Here is an 18,488-nt window from a genome sequence, read left to right on the forward strand (position 1 = left end):
TACTTTTTTGTTCAGTTTAATCTACTTATCTTGTCACGCACTTGCATTCAGCGGTGGGCCGGATAAATACGCGTTTATTCGTCAATCTTCAAAAATTAATGTCTCGTTTACGATTGCGAATTTTGCAAAATGGTAGAGGACTTTTCGATTCAGTTTAATCCGTTCAACCTACCTATGAACGGTGATACACCTATTATGAGACACCCTGTATATAGATTAATAACAGAAATAGCTCAGGTAACACAATATTTTCATTACGATGACTTTAGTAATCATCTTTCACTTATGTTAGATATTGTGAGACAGAATTATTATTTACAATTCTTTTTATGCACATAAAATTATCACGTAATTGCGCATTATGGCGCTAATTTGCTACTCTTAACCGCGGTCTCGTTTACGTGTCGTCATGCCGTCTATCCTCACCTTAGCAGATCCGCCGGAAGTGGAGGAAGAAGGGAGAGTGACCTACGGAGGACGTCCTACGAGTTGCGCGCGCATCCCTTAGGAATATTGTCAAACGGCGGACGCACGATGCAGACCGATGAAGAGATTCAGTACGCGCCGAGGAGCCGGCCGGTGAGCTTTTACGACAATTACAAGGTGAGTCTTCGCTCACGTGTCTCTGTTTTACGCACGTCATTGTGAGAAGCTTCGCGTGCTGTCGGTGTGTGTAACGTGACTAGCACTAATCATTGATCCGATGACTTTCGTATCTTTTGGATTAGCGGATATTTATACACGCGGATATCCTTGCGTAAACGAGCAATAAGAATGTATAAGGTGTCACAGAATTATCGTTACCTTTCGTTCTGCGATCAATTGCTTATCGATTTTTTTTTTTAATTTCGGATTGTCAACATGGCTCTAAAATTATAATAAATGCGAATGAAAATGTACAATAGATTTTGTTTTAAGAGTGTTGATTTAATCATTCAAATTTTTGAACAAGCAATACCAAAAATGTAAAGTAAGAGATATAATTCTCGATTAAATTTTGAAAGAATCGAAGGATCAAAATGAAGTATCTAAAGAATGTGAGTTCTTCTAAATGTTCTAGTAAACGTATAAAATGTAAATAATATAAAATTGTCTCTGCGTAATATTATCGGTAGCATCTACGATACTGGCAAAGATATATGAAAAATCATTCGAGCAGAGATACATGAAGGATCATAGTCCTTTGCGTTTACCGTTAATTATTTAACGAATCTACAGAGAAATAGCTGATACAAATAAGACTCAACATATATCTATTGCTTTTTATATCGCTAAAAGTATTCTGCCAGAAAGCATCTAGGAAGTATCAAGGAAAAATGCGCTTACAAATACCGGAGTTTCATAACCGTAACGTTTCATACATACTAGTATAATTAGAATCTTGATTGTAATCGATATTAATTAGACATGCTCGCTGTGCGCGAATCATCATAAATTTACATTCTAACATCGATGCTAAACACCTATTCCGTACATATACAATGTATTTCACTTACGCAAGTAGATGACTTTTCTTCTGTATCTAAAAGCAAAGTTTTTAATAAGACGGTTTCCAATTTATTTTATTTGTAACTAATATTTAACTGTAACGCAGAGTCGAAATGAACTGCAGTATCCCTATAGCTAATATTGTGGCCAACTCATATTCAATTTTATTTAAACCATTATAGACTAATAATTTTAAACTGAAGAATTTTATTTAAATTATTAGACTAATAATTCTAAACTGAAGAAAAAGGAGTTGCTAATTAATTTTAAGAATCTTATATTAATTTTAATATTAAATATAGCATTGCATTACTATTTTTCTCGACTGCGTTAGAATATAATATTTTTCGAACACTATATGTATAACTCAGTCTTAAAGTGACAAGAATAATTTGTCAGAATTAACGCGATTGTTTTTTTTTTTCGACCTCGCAGGACGTGCCGGTGACGTCGTCTTGCGTCACTTCCACAATGAGTGTCGGCAATTTGAATCAGGTTCGCGATGGCAATGACACGTCCGCCGTATCTCCGACCAACAACAACAATAATAGCATTAATAGCAGCAACAATAATAATAACAACAGGGTCAGTAACGCCGTTAGCGCGGGCAACGTATCGAAGATTCACACTGCCAAAGTCACGGGTGAGTTGAATGCACTTTTTACGATGCGCTTCCTGCGTGCGCGCGTGAAATGTCTACTTCTTTTATAAGCGTGCGATGATCGATACACAGTTGCTACATCTGTAAATGGCGAATCGATTCGCTTCGAGCGCTTTCCGCTTACATTTTACCGAAGTTTTTTCGTAAATTTTCGTGCTTAATTTAAAACAATGGAAATAATAATATAAATTAACATAAAATTTACAGAAATATTATTAAACATTAAGGATCTCTAACCGTATAAGGTGTTTTTTTACTTATTTCTGTTGTTCGCACATTCGTCTAGTTTCACTTAATACGAATTAATTTTAAACACTCTTAAGCGATATCGTTGAAGCGTCATTATAAACACGATTAATCTCGAAATAATAAAGTTAGAGAAAATGAAAATCAGTAATAAATAACTGGAATTAAATTGTCTTACACTATTCGTCTATATACGCACCGTGCGCTAATCTCTCGTGCCAGCTTGACCTGTTTGTTCTACTTCAGATGTTACCGGTGCACGAAACCTTATCGTCCTGAATTCTCACATGTGTTGTGGCACTTGTATTTCGCGACAGCTACGTTTATGCGTGCCAAGATCGTGCGTATACTAAGAAAGTTGCGTATTTTGGAACAGACAGTGTATGTGGAATATAATTAACTTTTCCACACATGGGCGTTCGCGGGGGGAGGGCAAGGAGGGGCATTTGCCCCCTCCCCCTGAAATCAAACGAGTATAAGAAAATTCAGAATTTGCTCCCTTATTTTTACAAATAATGAATATGTTTGTCAAATGTGAGAAAACTAAAATACAACACAGGTACACAACGTTTGGACACTTGCTTCTCATGGTAGTTCGTATTAAAAATTTGGATCATGTCTTCCTCTAGAAAAAATCCTGCGGACGCCCTTATTTCCACATTACTTTCAATGATGAAAAATTAAAAAAAGCATTACATCTCTTATAAGTATAATATCATATTTAATAAAATTTTTATAAAAAAAATAAAAACGCATACAAAGATTTTGCAAATGTAATCGACGGACACATATTTTTCTTAAATTTTACTGTAATATTACAATATCCTGGGATGAAAGAAGTCTAGCATATACGCTCGCGTAAATAATAATTAAATCGCGGATTTGAAATGTGAAAGCGAAGTTGAGTTTTCTGACGTCATACATAATTGCCATATATGTGTAAGAAAACTGATTCATCCGCGCTTGCAAAATACCTTTCCTGTCTATTATATATTGAGATATATAACTCTGAAATATTGAACGTTGAAACAAGATGGGGGAATTAGATACTTGCACCTGGGCACAAAGTAATTATTTTTTGCTGAACGTTTCACTGACGACAGGTGCGGTGTCAACCGGGAACATCGGGCGTATTTCCCGCAGCGACAAAGAGAAGGAACTCGACCGGGCACCATCGATGGCCAACTGTTTATCAACCACGGTTCCTGTCAATCTGGCAGCTTCTCAAATAGCCGGTCGACATACGCCCACGAGAAATTCTTTGAGGCACAGCAGGATGATAGTAATGCATCGGACCGGCCATCGTGAGTACACAATATAACTTTTTACCTGAGCTTCGTATCTTTCTAATCACGGCGTGCCGCGCGATACGACGAAAATATCTGTAATGTTTGCTATTCATATTTTTTGAGAAGTAAAAATAAAAGTTCATATACTTTAAGAAGTAAATTATATTATAATAAGTATATGCGAGATAAATCTCGCATACTTAAACAATCGATTTTTTATAACATTCTTTAGAAATTAATTTAATTGTATATCATGCAAGCCTTGCATTGTGCAATGAACGATGTACAGTCGTGGACACATCGGTTGCAACACTTTTTTTTACAGATTTCTAATATATATTTAATATACATAATATATATTTTATAGATAACTAATATTTTGCAAACGCGAACCACGATGTACTATCTTTAGTCTAGAGACAGTATAACACCAATCGTGGTCCGCATTTGCAAAATATTAGTGCGTCTTGAAACCTACAAAAAAGAAAGTGTCGCAACCGATATGTCCATGACTGTACCTAATCAAAGGATTTTGTGGCTCTCAATTAGTAGAACGCGATAAAAAAAATTCTGTGCCATTCGGTATTATATATTATAAATACACATTACGGTGGCGAGAAAGTTACGAGAGTTTAAGGATCTAGGCAAACGTTTTGGAATATCATCAAGAACACGTGCAATCGGCGAGGTACCGCAAGGCGAGGAGAGTCAGTGGCATTCTCTGCGCGCTCTCCTCGCTCGGCGATGATCCCGATGAAATCGTGCGTGTACGATTATCAGTTTTCTGCGATCGGCAGCGATGCGATCGATTTCTCCCGAAGGTGAGATCGCGCGCTTAGCGAATTGCACGGCCGTGAATCGTCTCTCCGGCCGCGGAATGCGACCGGCCCGGTATCATTTGATTTTCTCCATTTCTTTCGATAACTATCTCGTTGCTTCGCGCGACACATTATAGCGCTGCCATATAATTTTGCGCTAACGAACGCGCGACTGTCGCTCTTAATGCCCATCGCCGCCGCCGGCAGGATTGAGGTTGATGCCAAGGCAGACAGGAAGATTATAATTAGCGCCGCCGCGGACTGCAGGAAAGTGCGGCGGCTTTTTATCACCGCGGTAATTAGATAGAATAAAATGTACGGAGCAAATGGTAGTTAATGGAAGAAGTTAGAGGTGATGAAAATGCAACGCGCGAAAAAGGATAGGAGCTTTTAAAGAGGGTGGACGTGAAATTAGGGCGTTTTATATCTGTACACTGATCAAATGATGAATATGTTTAAATAATAAAAAATATCAACAGTAACATATATTCTATTTTAAAAAATGTTATAAAATTAAAAAAACTTTCTAATCTCTATTGAAATCCATTAAAATTTTATCTAAAGACCGCTTAAAATCCATATTTATCAATCGATTTAAGATGTTATATTCAATTACTGTTAATATTATTATAGTTTATTTTCTATCAAAATTTTATGTAAAATTATGATTTTATCTATTATATGATTTGGCGTGTTTTGAAGTATATATAAGTCTTCACATGCAAATATATACATATGTATGTGCAATTATTTTATTGCAATTATGTAGCACACTATGTGCTTTTCATTCCAAAAAAAATAAAAATAAAAAGAGAAATACAATTTCTTTGAAGAGACACGCTTGAAGAAACACGGAACGTTGGACTTTATTGTATATTCTGCTAACTACTCATATATCGTCTCGTTCATTTAGAAAATAGGATTTACTCTTTTCTTCTTCAGTTATCTTTGCGTATGTGTTTCACTGAGTTTTAAACGTTTCTTGCTCCGCTGGCCACAGAGCGTACTTTAATGTAGATGCACATGGTTCTCCTCCAGATAGCGGAAGTACCGAGCCGGAAATATATCGCGTGATCTTTTTGGTGCGCGTACGAAATAGTAGCAGTCTCATCTTGGCGCGCGAATGCAAGGAATTCATTGTACTTTTTAATCGTCTCGCTTTGTACACACCGCAATTAATTATCGTACCTAACCGTAATTCCATTATACTTGCAAAATCGCAACATTTTACAACTTCTCAATTTTAATGAATAAAAATTATTTCTGCTGAATTATAATTATCGAAAGGCTAAACTTTCTTTTCAGAAAATATATTGAGTAAAAAATTATATAAATCTAAAATAATATAAATCTGTTATTAAAAAAAAAATAAATACAATTGCCAATTTATATAGTAATATATTATCCGATCTTATACTATAATACTATTCAAATATTAATTGAAGCAAAAAAAGAAAAACAAGTACGTGAACAAGAAAAGTACCGTTTTAATACCTTTGTGAGGATACACATGCGACACGTGCGAACGACGAAGGGTCGAAATTGATGAAGTGCGTACGTACCGCGATTCCGTTCTGCTCTGTTCAAGGGCTTGTATATACACTTGGCATATACGTGGCCCTAATTCTATTTCGGGACCGGCGGGACAGACTTATAAGTCGACCCCGCTATTCTTACGCCCAATTTCGGCACCCTTACACGCATCATCCGCGTTTGGCTTTCGCCTAGAAACACCGAGTAGTTAAACGATCACGCTATTTTCTTCATTGCACTGAAACACGAGTTAAGTTCCAGACGAGATAATTTCAGCGGACAACGCTTGATATATTGTGCAATGTATATTACTTAATTGAAATATGTGTGGCCTAAAAATTATTTATAAAATTCTTATATTAATAAACTTCTCGCTCGTGGCGCATAACAAAAAATATAATTGTTGAAATATTTATCTAGAGACAAGTCGCGTCTTACACAAACAGCTAGCCGTTAGCTATCAAAATTACAGTGTAATTACTCAATTAACCTGCGGTCGTTCCTTCTTACGCAAGCTGCATTTCGTTAGCGTTATTCATGCATCGGGGACAACGGATGATGGAAACGTACCACCCTGTATCCGTATGTTATGCGTGGGCCGCACATTTTGCGGCGAATTTGTCGGCCGTGACGACGCGACGTATAATATAAACGAGGACTAGCGTTGCTCATTGTTATCTCGTATGTATAACGTGCATGCGCTCACGTTCACATTCACATAAACCGGCCCATTTACATGTAGTCGACGTGTCCGATTTCTGAACGAAGACAAATTACAGGTAGTTGGGAATTTACGCGGTGAAACACGTCACAGAAACATGTACAAGACGATATTAAATGAAATCAGAATTTAGACTTTTATTAACTTTGGTAACAGTAGTATCGGGCGATTCTAATTCTCGAAAATTGCCGAATTTAGAAGTTTAAAAACACTTAACGTTTATTAAAATTACAGAAGTCGAGAATACTTCTTATTTTAATAACGGATGTTGCATGTTTTTAAACGTCTAACTTGGCAATTATTTTCACAGTCTTGATCAATTATTGTTACCGCGGGTGTACACAGGTCAAGCATTTTAACAATTAATTCCCATATAACCCGCTGAATATTTTCGCACTGGCGATACATCAGCGGCAAATTGATATTAAATTAATGGTAATAAGGGCGTGATCCATTTCGTCGGTCGGTTGTCGCCGTTTGACCTCTTGGTACGGCCCTTCCTTTCTTCCTTTATGCCCGCACCGGTATATCCTCGCATTGTGCAATAAATACAACGTACACATATGGCGAGGCAATACAATGCGCGAACAACGCGTATTCATGTTCTGCATTCCCGTATCGTGCGAATCGCTCTTCTCAAAGGCGCAGCAATATCCGCTACTTAACGGCCGCGGTGCTCGTCCGTTACGTCGAAAACGGTCCACTGTGGTTTTTTTACGGGAGGAAAAGTCTGAAATTTTACGTTATCTGAAGATAATTACGCGCGAGACCTGAGATTACGTTCGGCTTTTATTTTTATCGGCCTTTTTACGGTGTGCGGACGTTTACATTCCGCATACATATAGCTGCAATTGCAGCTCGCCAGTTATACTGCGTACCTACCTGCGGTACAGTTAGAAACGTAATCCTCACGTGCGCAGGTGCGCACATATTGCGTTTCCGCGAGTGAAAATTGTTTTTCCACTTCCGACGTAGCAAGCACGTATCTTCTACGAATTGGCGTCCATCAGCGGCACACGATTGTGAGAGATATTAAAATTCCGCGTGGATGTCGCGTTACAGAAGTATTTCTCTTTTACACGCGCGTAACGTAAAATGCATGCATGATCAGTCCCTGCGGACAATAGTGTGAAGGCAAAAGTTTAATGAACCTTGAGCTTGATATCTAAAATTGTATTTTAATTTAACAATGATAAAATAAGTATGTGTAGTTTCTCTCTCTCTCTCTCTCTCTCTCTTTCTCTACGTGATTTAGATTTCTCACGCATTCTTTTATTTTCATATTTATTATTTGTCACATAATTTTTTAGCAGCTTAAAATAATTTGAATTGTTGAATAGAAAAAGACATTATATCAAATTTTTGATAACGAAATATATTTTGCAAATTTTACAATATCGCAAAGAGAAAAAGGTTTTTTTTTTATATTGTTAGCGTAAATTAGTTAACATGTTAATCAATTATTGTTACTAGAGACACTAAAAATAGCGCAATTATTATTTTTTGAGAATTCTTAAAATCTGCTTTCTCAAACATGGAAAAAGAAATACGTTATGAAATATTACAAGTGATTTTTAACTTCCGAGAATCTCTATCTTAAAATCTGTTTTCTTAAACGTAAAAGGATATAAGATTTGCATATCTATTAGACACATCGTTTATTGGTCCCCTTTGCAACCTTATTCGTTTTAAAGTGTGCCGCGACATGAAAACAGTTGAGAAGCACTGACTTGGGCTCATAGAGAGTGATTATCTCAGGTACGTACATGTGCTTGCACATACACGATAATAGAGTTACCATATTATATATGATAGAAAGAAAATATAAATAATATTATATATATATCTAAATCAAAAAAGTTTGAATAATATATGATATTATATATATTTTCTATTTCATTTCTATTTATCTAACATTATATTTAATTATAAACTATTAAGGAGAGTTAATAAGAAAATTATAGAGTTAATGTGCTTTCTCGAATAATTCTCAGATAATTAAATTGATAATTGAGAAATCTCGTCTCTTCTTTCGTTTTTACCTAATTGTCGCAGCTTCACTTCGAGCAGGATATTAGTCTATTTATATCTATTATATCTACTGAGGTATAAGTTTGTGTAATGTACTTCTTCAACTGAATATTCAGCACAACATATATTTAGCAAACATGTTGCATTTGTCCCTTCACTCTTGCGGTTTTTCAATAGCGGTTAAAGTACTACTCATTTCTTTCTCATATTATCGTTTGTATTATAGTCTGTTCTCTATTGGTGTCAATACACTGTACTAATCTCTCTTTCTATTGCTTAATCTGTAAATATTGATAGATCTATCGTGCACGAAAAAAATTTACTTTTATTACGATAAGATTTATAATGTGTAATCATTTCTATAACACATTTATAACCGATTTCGTCCGTCAATTTTAATTTTGGATTAACCAATCGTAGATTTTTTTTCACTACAACAAACTCTATAATTTGAAAAGAAAGCCACAGAATGTAATTTTATCTGGTTGTTGTATGGCGATGAAGAAATTGAACATTATTGTCTCGGACGCATCAATTTGATGTGTTTTATCTTAGTACATTTTTTACTTATTTCTAATTATATCCATATTTTTAAATATTTTATATGATGTTTTAAAAAAGTCATTTACTTATTTAAAAAATTGTTTTCTACAATAATACTACAGTACATAGGATATGAGCTTTCCAAACCAGTTCGATGTGTCTAAAATGAAAAAAAAATTGTATAGGTTTCTTTTTTTAATAACTTAATAAATTTAAATCGAGATACATAGCATCCTTATTTAGAACTGTATTTTATAATAATTGCAGTTTTTCTTATAAATCAAGAAGACAAATTTAAGATGTTTACGCTTACGAAACTGAGCAAGGGACTGGCCATTTGCATACCATTGCAAAATACTATGATAAACGATCGCTCGCGTTTCTATCCGATATCCGAGTGGGAAACACTCGCGAATCTCGTGTAAATGATGATAGTAGGCGTGTTTCCTGGCGATTCGATACAAGGCAAGGACGCTACGTTCAACCGTTCATCAACCGGTTAGGATACCTTGTAAGGAGGGACGGCGACGAGGCCACCCCGTTCGGGAACTCTCCTTTCCTTCGCAGACCTAAGTTTCTCGGTACCATGGGATATCGGTCGACAATCAGCCGTTTATACGCTATCTGGAGAAATGTGTGTCGCAGCGAAGGATGAAAATGGCGCGTGTCTGTCTTCGCAACGTCAAATTATCTAATTACCTATTAGGCGACCAACCGCATGTCCCGACTCTCTATAGCTTAAGAGATCCGCGTGAGCAAATCGTTTGTAACGGACGCAATGTGGCGAATTGCATTACGAAATTATCGACTTCTTCTCTGGGGAATAATCCCACGATAGCTAAGAAACGATGTGAATCGTGATGGAAGATTAAGACGACGATGATACGATGGTTCACTTTCTTTGTGTGTATATTCGAATTTGTCTAATCTTCGCTTTTAAAAGTAACTCTTCTATTTTATTCCGATATTATTTCATATTTTTAAGATAAATAAGTTGGTGCATAATATGCTGATTACTGCGAAGATAATTTAGAATACATTTATTTACAGAACGAATTCTGAGTAAATTTAAATTGCCAGAGATTTCATTATGTACTGACACGCGATATTGCAAAAACAGTATGATAGCGCGAGAGTTAAAAAGTAGGTTTGTATTTTAGGCCCGGAGAAGTTTTTACCTCCTTTGATTTACCATCGACGATTAGCTCGATGCCTGGCGGCATTGCAGACTATCCTCGGCGTCGCGGTGATTTCCTTGTCATTATGGTTGCTGCTTTGGGCCCCGCGCCTGCCTGTCATGGACAATCCGTATTGGAGCGGCATGCCCGTAAGTGCAATAATTTTACACGGCGATTAGATTTGCATTCCTTACCATGATGATGTAAAAATAGTACAGAGCGGCAATCCTCACTTATCTAACAAGCTGATGAGTCTGCTAGAATAGCCGCACTAACGTATAACTGCGATTAGATTTACATACGTATTATAACATGACGTAATCATACTTCTTAAACAATAAGGACATGGATATTGTCGCTTTTAGTATATACTATGAACGTAATAGTAACAGTTTTAAGTCAGTGATTATTTATATGGAGGCTTTATATGGGACTAACAGTCATTTATTGATAACTATATCAGTTTTAACAGTTTTGAATACTTTTGTAGATATATTTTATAAAGTTAACATCATTTAAAAGCTTAACTAACCAAAGGTAAGTATATGCAATAAGTGTATATATAAAAGTAATCGATAATAGAATAAAGACTCTGAGAATAAAGAAAGAAAAATGACAAGCTTACAATTAGTACATACAATGGCTATTAGTGCGTAATGATTGATATTTATTTTCTTGTATAATACATAAAAAACGCAAACGATTTGACCATCGGTTTTAATCCTTTTCAGTGCGCAAGAGATAAGCTAATCTTTAGTAATAATTTAGACATGGATTTTTGTGTGTCAAGAACAAAATTTGTTACGAATATAATTTGACCGTGATCAGTGTTTAGTGAGTAAAAACATTGTTAAGTCAAGAGTTGTAAAGCAAACAAGTGGCGCGACCGTATCGGTACGGAACAAATTAATAATGCGAGCGGAGCGGTGAGTGAACAATGGTCACGGCCAAATTTTATTCTTGATTACATTGCGTTTTTTTATTGGACTTGTATCAGACAGATTTTCTGTCATTTGTTTGTTAAAAATGCAGAGATTTGACGACAGAAAATTGTAAAAAAAAAAATGATCATGTCTCTTGCGCATTAAAGAAGGCTAAAATCAATAATAAAAAAAAACATTTGCGTATACTAGGAAATAAATGTTAATCATTACACAATAATATCCGGTTCACTAGGCTATTCACTCCAAATCCAAGTGTGTAAATCTGTAATTACTTTTTACGCATTTATACGTAGTTATATTTTTACACAATTTATCTGTGTTTTACACAGTTAAATGCATATTTTTACAATAATATGTGTAAGCGTGTAAAACATATGTATTTAACTGTGTAAAACAGATAAAATGTGTAAAAATACAACACGCGTTTAAATGCGTAAAAAATGACTACAGATTTACACACTTGGATTTAGAGTGTTGTTTTTTTTTTTTTTTAAGTAATCTTCTGTCTTTTTAACAATGAGAACATTTTGCTAACAACATTTTGCAATTTTATATTTATGCAATGTGTTATTCGTAAGAAAAAATTTATATAATTTTTAACACGTAAGTATGCCATGCATATTAACATTTTGTAAGTTACATATAACATTTCTTCGCAATATTTTTTTCCTCTTGATCGTTTAATAACTTTTATCTCGATGTCTCCAGCTCTTGATGTCAGGAAGCTTCGGAATTTGCCTTCTATGCTGTTTTAAAAAGGAATATCCGACTCTGACTTCTGGATTTTGTCTTTCCGTCACGAAAGTACGTAAGAATTCTGACTTATTGTAGATGAGATTTCTTAAAGAAACTCTCAAGGTCGAGAGATTTATTACTCAGCTAAATTTAATGATAATTTCTCACATTGTTAGAGTAATGCAATATATATTTATTAGATAGTATTATTATATTGTATTACAATTAATAGTACATATTTCTGCACGGACAATTAATTTAAAACATTTTAATTGCAAAAGAGAATGAATGAGATTATGAATTTAATTTAAAGTTTATTTTGATTTACTAAATTTATTATTATTATTATTATTATTATTATGAAATGTATTTTGTCTTATTTGTAAAATAATTACTATATATTACTTACAAAAATATTATATTCTTCCTTTTAATATCTCGCTTAATGTCTCTGTCACGCTTATATCACGTTTTCTTCACGACGAACAGGTAGTTAGCGTGTTTTTGGCTGTTCTGACGACCATTACGTGTCTGAGCGCGTGCATATTCTCCGCGGTGCACTTGTCACGTCTCATGGGACTGGAATGCACTCCGGCACGAGTATTGAATGCCACGTGTGTATGCAGACCACGCGGCGAGCCGTCTGATTCGCTCGAAGGTGCAGTCAGGTATGCCAAAAAAAAAAAATTAGGCATGAACCGATAAAATCACGTTACATTTTTTCTAAAGCATTAAAAAAAATTCTAAAAGTTGAAATGTATACATTTCTGAGAGCGATCTTTAAAAAGCATTTCAACTAACAATAAGTATTTCTTTTATCGGAAATCTAAATTACATAACAGAAATTACATAACATAAAAAATTTAATACCAATGTATAATTTAATGTAAAGCGGCACTATGTGTAATTTACCAGATACGTCGACCTTAATTGTCCCGAAGTAGAAAATATCCTGACGATCCTCCTTATCTTCTCGTGTACCTGCAACGGATTGGGCGTCTTGGTAGCGGGATGGTATAGTTATCTCCACTGGAGCACGCGGAACAAGAGGCCAAAGTACACCCAGGTCAGGACCAATACCATTTCCATGAACAATAAATTCAACAGTAGACCAATCTACAAATTGAACCTGGAGGAACGATGACATTTGCTGCAGATATAACGATCAAATACGCTTCCATTTCGTGATTTTGTGATTCATTAACATCTTCCGTATGATCACTATTGTGATTAGTTATACATGCGTGTACAAAGAAATATGAACTATTACAAATAAATTTTATTTTATACTAATTTATTAACAGTTGAAACCACACACACAAACACACATTTTGATAAATGCGAAACGTCAGAAATTTGTTAAATACATTTTGATAACAAGAAAAAAAGTAATCTTTACGAAGACATGAACAGGAAAATTTTATTTAAATTAGAACTGTCCTAATATGAATAACAATTATAATTTTATAAAAGAAGGATTAAGAAAGAGGATTAAATATAAGTTCATATTTATTATTAAAAATTAACATTGTAATGACATAATAATAATATTGTAATGATCATATCATTAAAATACGATAAATATATAGACTATACGATGGACCGATTTTATGGTTCGTATTAATTAACGCTCATACTTTTTTATTACGTGGAGGCTCAGTATTTGTTTAAATGTAATGTGTATTTATGTGTGCATGCGTCTGATAGTGTGTTTGTTTTTCAACAAAAGGAACTTGCGGAAATGAATGAGAATGGATCATTGATTAATTTACTTATATTAGGATTAAAGCTTATAAATGAATCTAGAATACCTCAAGAAACTACTGAAGTAAGATAACATTAAAAAAAATGTTTGCGTTTATCTTTTGTACGTTATGTGTTAGATGTGTTTAATGAAATAATATCGATCAAGAATGAATTAATGGAAAATAAATCTGTGGCGAATAAATTTGGTACCTATTGAATTATACACGACGTTCTTACTTACTGCAACATCTGATCTCATAATTGGTTAAATTATAAAAATAAAGCATTAACATATTTCATGACGCGAAGAAATAACGTAAGAAGAAAAGAAATATGTGCGATAGAAATATATGCAACAATTTTATTTGTTTTTTACTATATGAACTTCTTTCATACTACTTACATACTATGTTTAAATTCACAATTTTATTCGTAAATTATAGTATATTTGTAAATTGACTAATATGCTTGTGCATATTGCAGTTTTAAATAAATTTTTATTTTAAAATGTCATTACAAATTTTTTTTTTTTTTTTTTTAATAAAATGGTTAGCATTAATTCTATATGAATTAATGCTTCTCTTATGTGATTTCATAAAAAACAGTACTAAGAACAGCACTAAGAATTTCTATTTAAGAAATACGTTATTATTCTTGCGTTTGATGTAGCAAGTTGAAAGCCGAATATGACATCTTAAGTAACTGGAAAAAATTTAAGATAAATTTAAAATTATTCAAAATATTTGCAAATAATTTTTTTTCCTAATTTATTGATACTGACAGCTACGAACGATTCAAGATTCATCGTGACAACATAAGCGCTACTAAATTCAATGGGGGCCGTCGAACGTTTCATAATTATTAGTAGACCCTTCTTGCTGGTATCGCTAAGTTCTAGCCAATCCATTTTATAAACACTATTCGCCAAGTGAAGGCTCTATAAGTAAAAATATGACGAAATGTTGTAAATTACAAGAAGAAAATTATATATTTATTCCGTTTCTTTTATATAATTATATCTTGATATTATCTTATTTTAAATCGATCTCATATGTTTAATGATAGAATTAATTTATTTTAAATGAAATATATGTACTTTCAATTTGACTTCATTTCCAAACCAGCAATAGATAAAAATCTGTGCTAACATGCAGCCTGTATACAACATCAATGGAATGAATTTTAAATAATCCGATGCCATAGCTATTCGATATAAATTGGAGCACACCACCATCATGCTCACCGCGAATTGGACAGCAATTATTTTCGCGAACATGATATTTACCGTATACGCATATCTGCGATTAGACAGAAGATTTAAATCATCTATTCTAATTAAATATCTATTTCAATTATTTATTATTTATTAACTGTTTCAAATTCACAAATTGTTGAATATAACGATCAATTATTAAAAACAAATGCAAGATGTAACTATACGTAATATCATCAAATCGCGTCAAAATTGAAATTTGCAATACCTCATATTATTTGTTAGCTGATAACAATTTTTGTATTATTTTAATTAAAGAATATAAAAAGTTGTTTCCGAAAAGACGACACTTTGTGCATGCGCACGTATTTCAAATTTAAGTAAAAGAAAATTATTTTAAGACACTAACTTAATTATATCATTGTGATGATTAATACAATCGCGCAGAATGCTTTGATTCTGATTGATTTTTTTTAATCGGTATTCCAGTATCTCGATCTGGCAACATATGTGCAGTAAAAGCCCGCAAACCAGACTCTCGCAAGCGACGTTCACTAAACCGGAAGTTGACATGCCTATCATCTGGTTAGTGTATACGAGAGTAAATGTAACAGGGGTTGAATAATCGAACGGTATCCAGGCTCTATATGTTAAATTCCCTTTTGAGAAATCCATGAAGATGGATGATAAAATTACTGAGACGACAGCTGTACCCACGAGAGTTAAATACCGCAGCGTATTATTCCTATAAAATGTGATCACAATTATACTGCTTTTACACAATTATGTAAAACTAGTATAATTATTATACAATTATGCTATTTATTTCTTTAACTTTACTCGTTATTTTATTTTTAAAATATTTTTGGGGATTTTTGTAGATTTTTTGAATTATTATAAATGCAGTGTCTTATTCGTAAAGATCGTAATATGAAATAGAGTTATTTAGTTTTATTTAATTAATGGAACATTCTCAATTTATTTAAATATAAATGCAAAGCATTTCTTATGTAAGTAAAAACAGATATTAATCAAATATTTTTTATAATGTTACATATACAACTAATACACTTATTTTTACATCTCCAATAATACTTACTGTACCATTTTATCAAATTTCTGTCGAATTATTATTTCGTGCGATTCACATGGACCAAATGGTTTCTTGTCGAGAGCATTTATTATTATCGTGACATTTTTATGATCTACCCACAAACAAATTTGTTTATACCCCGCGACAAATACGGTCAACATCATGTACAATGAATCGGTGAGTTCGTCCGAGTTATCGACATTCAGTACGATGTCCATAAATTGAGATATTGAAAATATATATAACGAAAGGATCAGAAACATTGCGTAAGTTTTGTAAATTATGTGTTTAAACAAGGATGTCCATGGAGGCGGTTGCCAGAATCCAGCAATCGTACAGATTATGAGGGTAAATTTCAGCACGCGCATTTGAGCTGTTCTAATTTAAATTTTTTTTACATAAACTGTTATTAATTATAAAATCTTTCGATATAAGATTTTGATTTATATAAAATCGGATAGACGTAGCATTAGGATATTACACTTGAAATGACCGAATCTTTACTCAAATAGCCGTATTTCGCAACACGTAGAGTGTTGAAATTTGCGTACCACGTATATACTTATAACAATGGAATTATTAAATCCGTTATAAACCGAAGTTTGTTTATTGACTGCGCGATTTCAGAGAACGGGAGCTGTGCGGGTAATACTCTGCGAATCTTAGACCATCGTACCAACATACAAAGATTAAGTTCGAACGATTAATCAATTGAAAACGTGTTAATTTGGCGACGGCTCGTGAACGACTACGCTAGCCAACGTGTCTCCTTTCGAGAGGACAGTATTCGAGAAGACAGTAGCGCCAATTATGGAGGTACGCAACGTTTACAATTGTATTGGAGACGGTGAGTATTCTTTACATTTCCTACATAATATTAAACACTATTATAATTAAAATGTCTTATTCATAAAGATTATATACAATACAAAATAAATTTAATGTCAAATCTGATCTAAGAAAGATCATAATGTAAGCTTTATTTTAAACTTACGAGAGATACTAACTACAATACTATATTGTTAAGTAGTCATTGTAGTCAATAATTAAATTATTGAAATTTATAAGAAATTTTATTTTTGCAGAATCTTTTTATATTTTTTTCTATTACATAATTTCCAATTTAATTTCAAATTAGTTATTTAACAAATAAATATTTTGTATTTGTATAAATCTTTTTATAAGAGTTAAACTCTTGTGGCTGTATAATACGCACAATATTATATTTATATATTTTTTTAAATCAATTTGTTTTCTAATTAATTCACTCCATTTTATTACTCTGGATTTAACTACTTATCATCAAATATTTGTAAAAGGCTGATTTTTTAAACACATACACAATTTTTCAAAAAAATAAATGTGTAAATTGTTGTCTTAAACAAAAATAAATAGAGCAAAAGATCGAAATATTCTGAATGTTTTGTAACTTCACTTTTCGCGATAGTGATGCTATTTGTATTCCTTACTGCGAATCTCTCTTTTCTTTGTATTCACTTGAATTATTAGCGTATATAATACTGCATACGATAATAACTTAAATAATGTTTTTACGAGCGAAGACACAATGTTTTTTTATGAGATATATGATATTTCAACGGAAGATTGCGTAATATCCTATTATTTTACATAGGGATGCGGGACAGAAGTATAAGATAAATATGTTCGGAGAAGTAAAGTTCTTTCGAATAGTGTCTCGTAAATTATTAGCTTTCAACTACTTCCACGGTTGATATAATTTTCTTATTGTACATTTATGACAAAATATTATTATTAGTTTTTATTACGCAATATCAAGAAATATTCCTGATATGAGTTGATGAAACAGTAACTTATGTCTGTGAAATTTTAATACCAAGCAGATACTCGATTTTGTACAATTTTATATTTTTTTATCTTACAGTAACTCGGCACTATCGTGATGACGCGATACAGTCAAAGTATAACTGAGACGTGCCATAACAAAACGTTACAAATGATAAAATTGTGCAAATGCGTTTTATTGTATACTTTTGTTTGAATTGTAAGTGCTGCATTTTATTACATATTAATATCTGACGCAGACAGTGCTTCTATAAATGAAGAAAAATGGAAAAATGGGAGTGAGACATGGGCATTTTTACTTAAACTTACAATATTTTGAAATTTTAATTATTTTAATTATGATTTTTTAAAAATTAGAACATAAAATTTTTGCAGAGATTGATTGCTCATATTTTTATAAATTTGTCAAAAATACTACTGCATTT

The 18,488-nt window shown here is 33.1% G+C and overlaps 2 protein-coding genes across 3 annotated transcripts in view; one reads left to right on the forward strand and one right to left on the reverse strand.

The window, feature by feature from the left end:
• The window catches only part of LOC105459747, a 21,343-nt gene extending 7,188 nt beyond the window's left edge, over positions 1 to 14,155 (forward strand). Inside the window, exons 2-8 of one of the 2 annotated variants that reach the window (XM_011705991.1) lie at positions 432 to 603; positions 1,924 to 2,131; positions 3,499 to 3,699; positions 10,491 to 10,657; positions 12,161 to 12,256; positions 12,677 to 12,855; positions 13,103 to 14,155. In XM_011705991.1, the coding sequence (XP_011704293.1) occupies positions 535 to 603; positions 1,924 to 2,131; positions 3,499 to 3,699; positions 10,491 to 10,657; positions 12,161 to 12,256; positions 12,677 to 12,855; positions 13,103 to 13,331 (1,149 nt within the window). In that variant the 5' untranslated portion in view covers positions 432 to 534 and the 3' untranslated portion in view covers positions 13,332 to 14,155. The remainder of the gene's footprint in view (positions 1 to 431; positions 604 to 1,923; positions 2,132 to 3,498; positions 3,700 to 10,490; positions 10,658 to 12,160; positions 12,257 to 12,676; positions 12,856 to 13,102) is intronic. The other variant, XM_011705990.1, reaches the window with a different exon arrangement.
• Positions 14,156 to 14,561: 406 nt separating this feature from the next.
• Positions 14,562 to 16,626, reverse strand: LOC105459749. The gene is made up of 5 exons (XM_011705993.1): positions 16,246 to 16,626; positions 15,556 to 15,891; positions 15,030 to 15,231; positions 14,715 to 14,870; positions 14,562 to 14,635 (listed from the first exon to the last, which is right to left on the reverse strand). Exons 1-5 carry the CDS (start codon positions 16,605 to 16,607, stop codon positions 14,582 to 14,584), a joined length of 1,110 nt encoding a protein of 369 aa, XP_011704295.1. The 5' UTR covers positions 16,608 to 16,626; the 3' UTR covers positions 14,562 to 14,581.
• Positions 16,627 to 18,488: the final 1,862 nt, after the last annotated feature.

This window comes from Wasmannia auropunctata, unplaced genomic scaffold (assembly GCF_000956235.1).
Source record: "Wasmannia auropunctata unplaced genomic scaffold, wasmannia.A_1.0 LD334044.1, whole genome shotgun sequence".
In the NCBI taxonomy this organism is placed as follows: domain Eukaryota; kingdom Metazoa; phylum Arthropoda; class Insecta; order Hymenoptera; family Formicidae; genus Wasmannia; species Wasmannia auropunctata.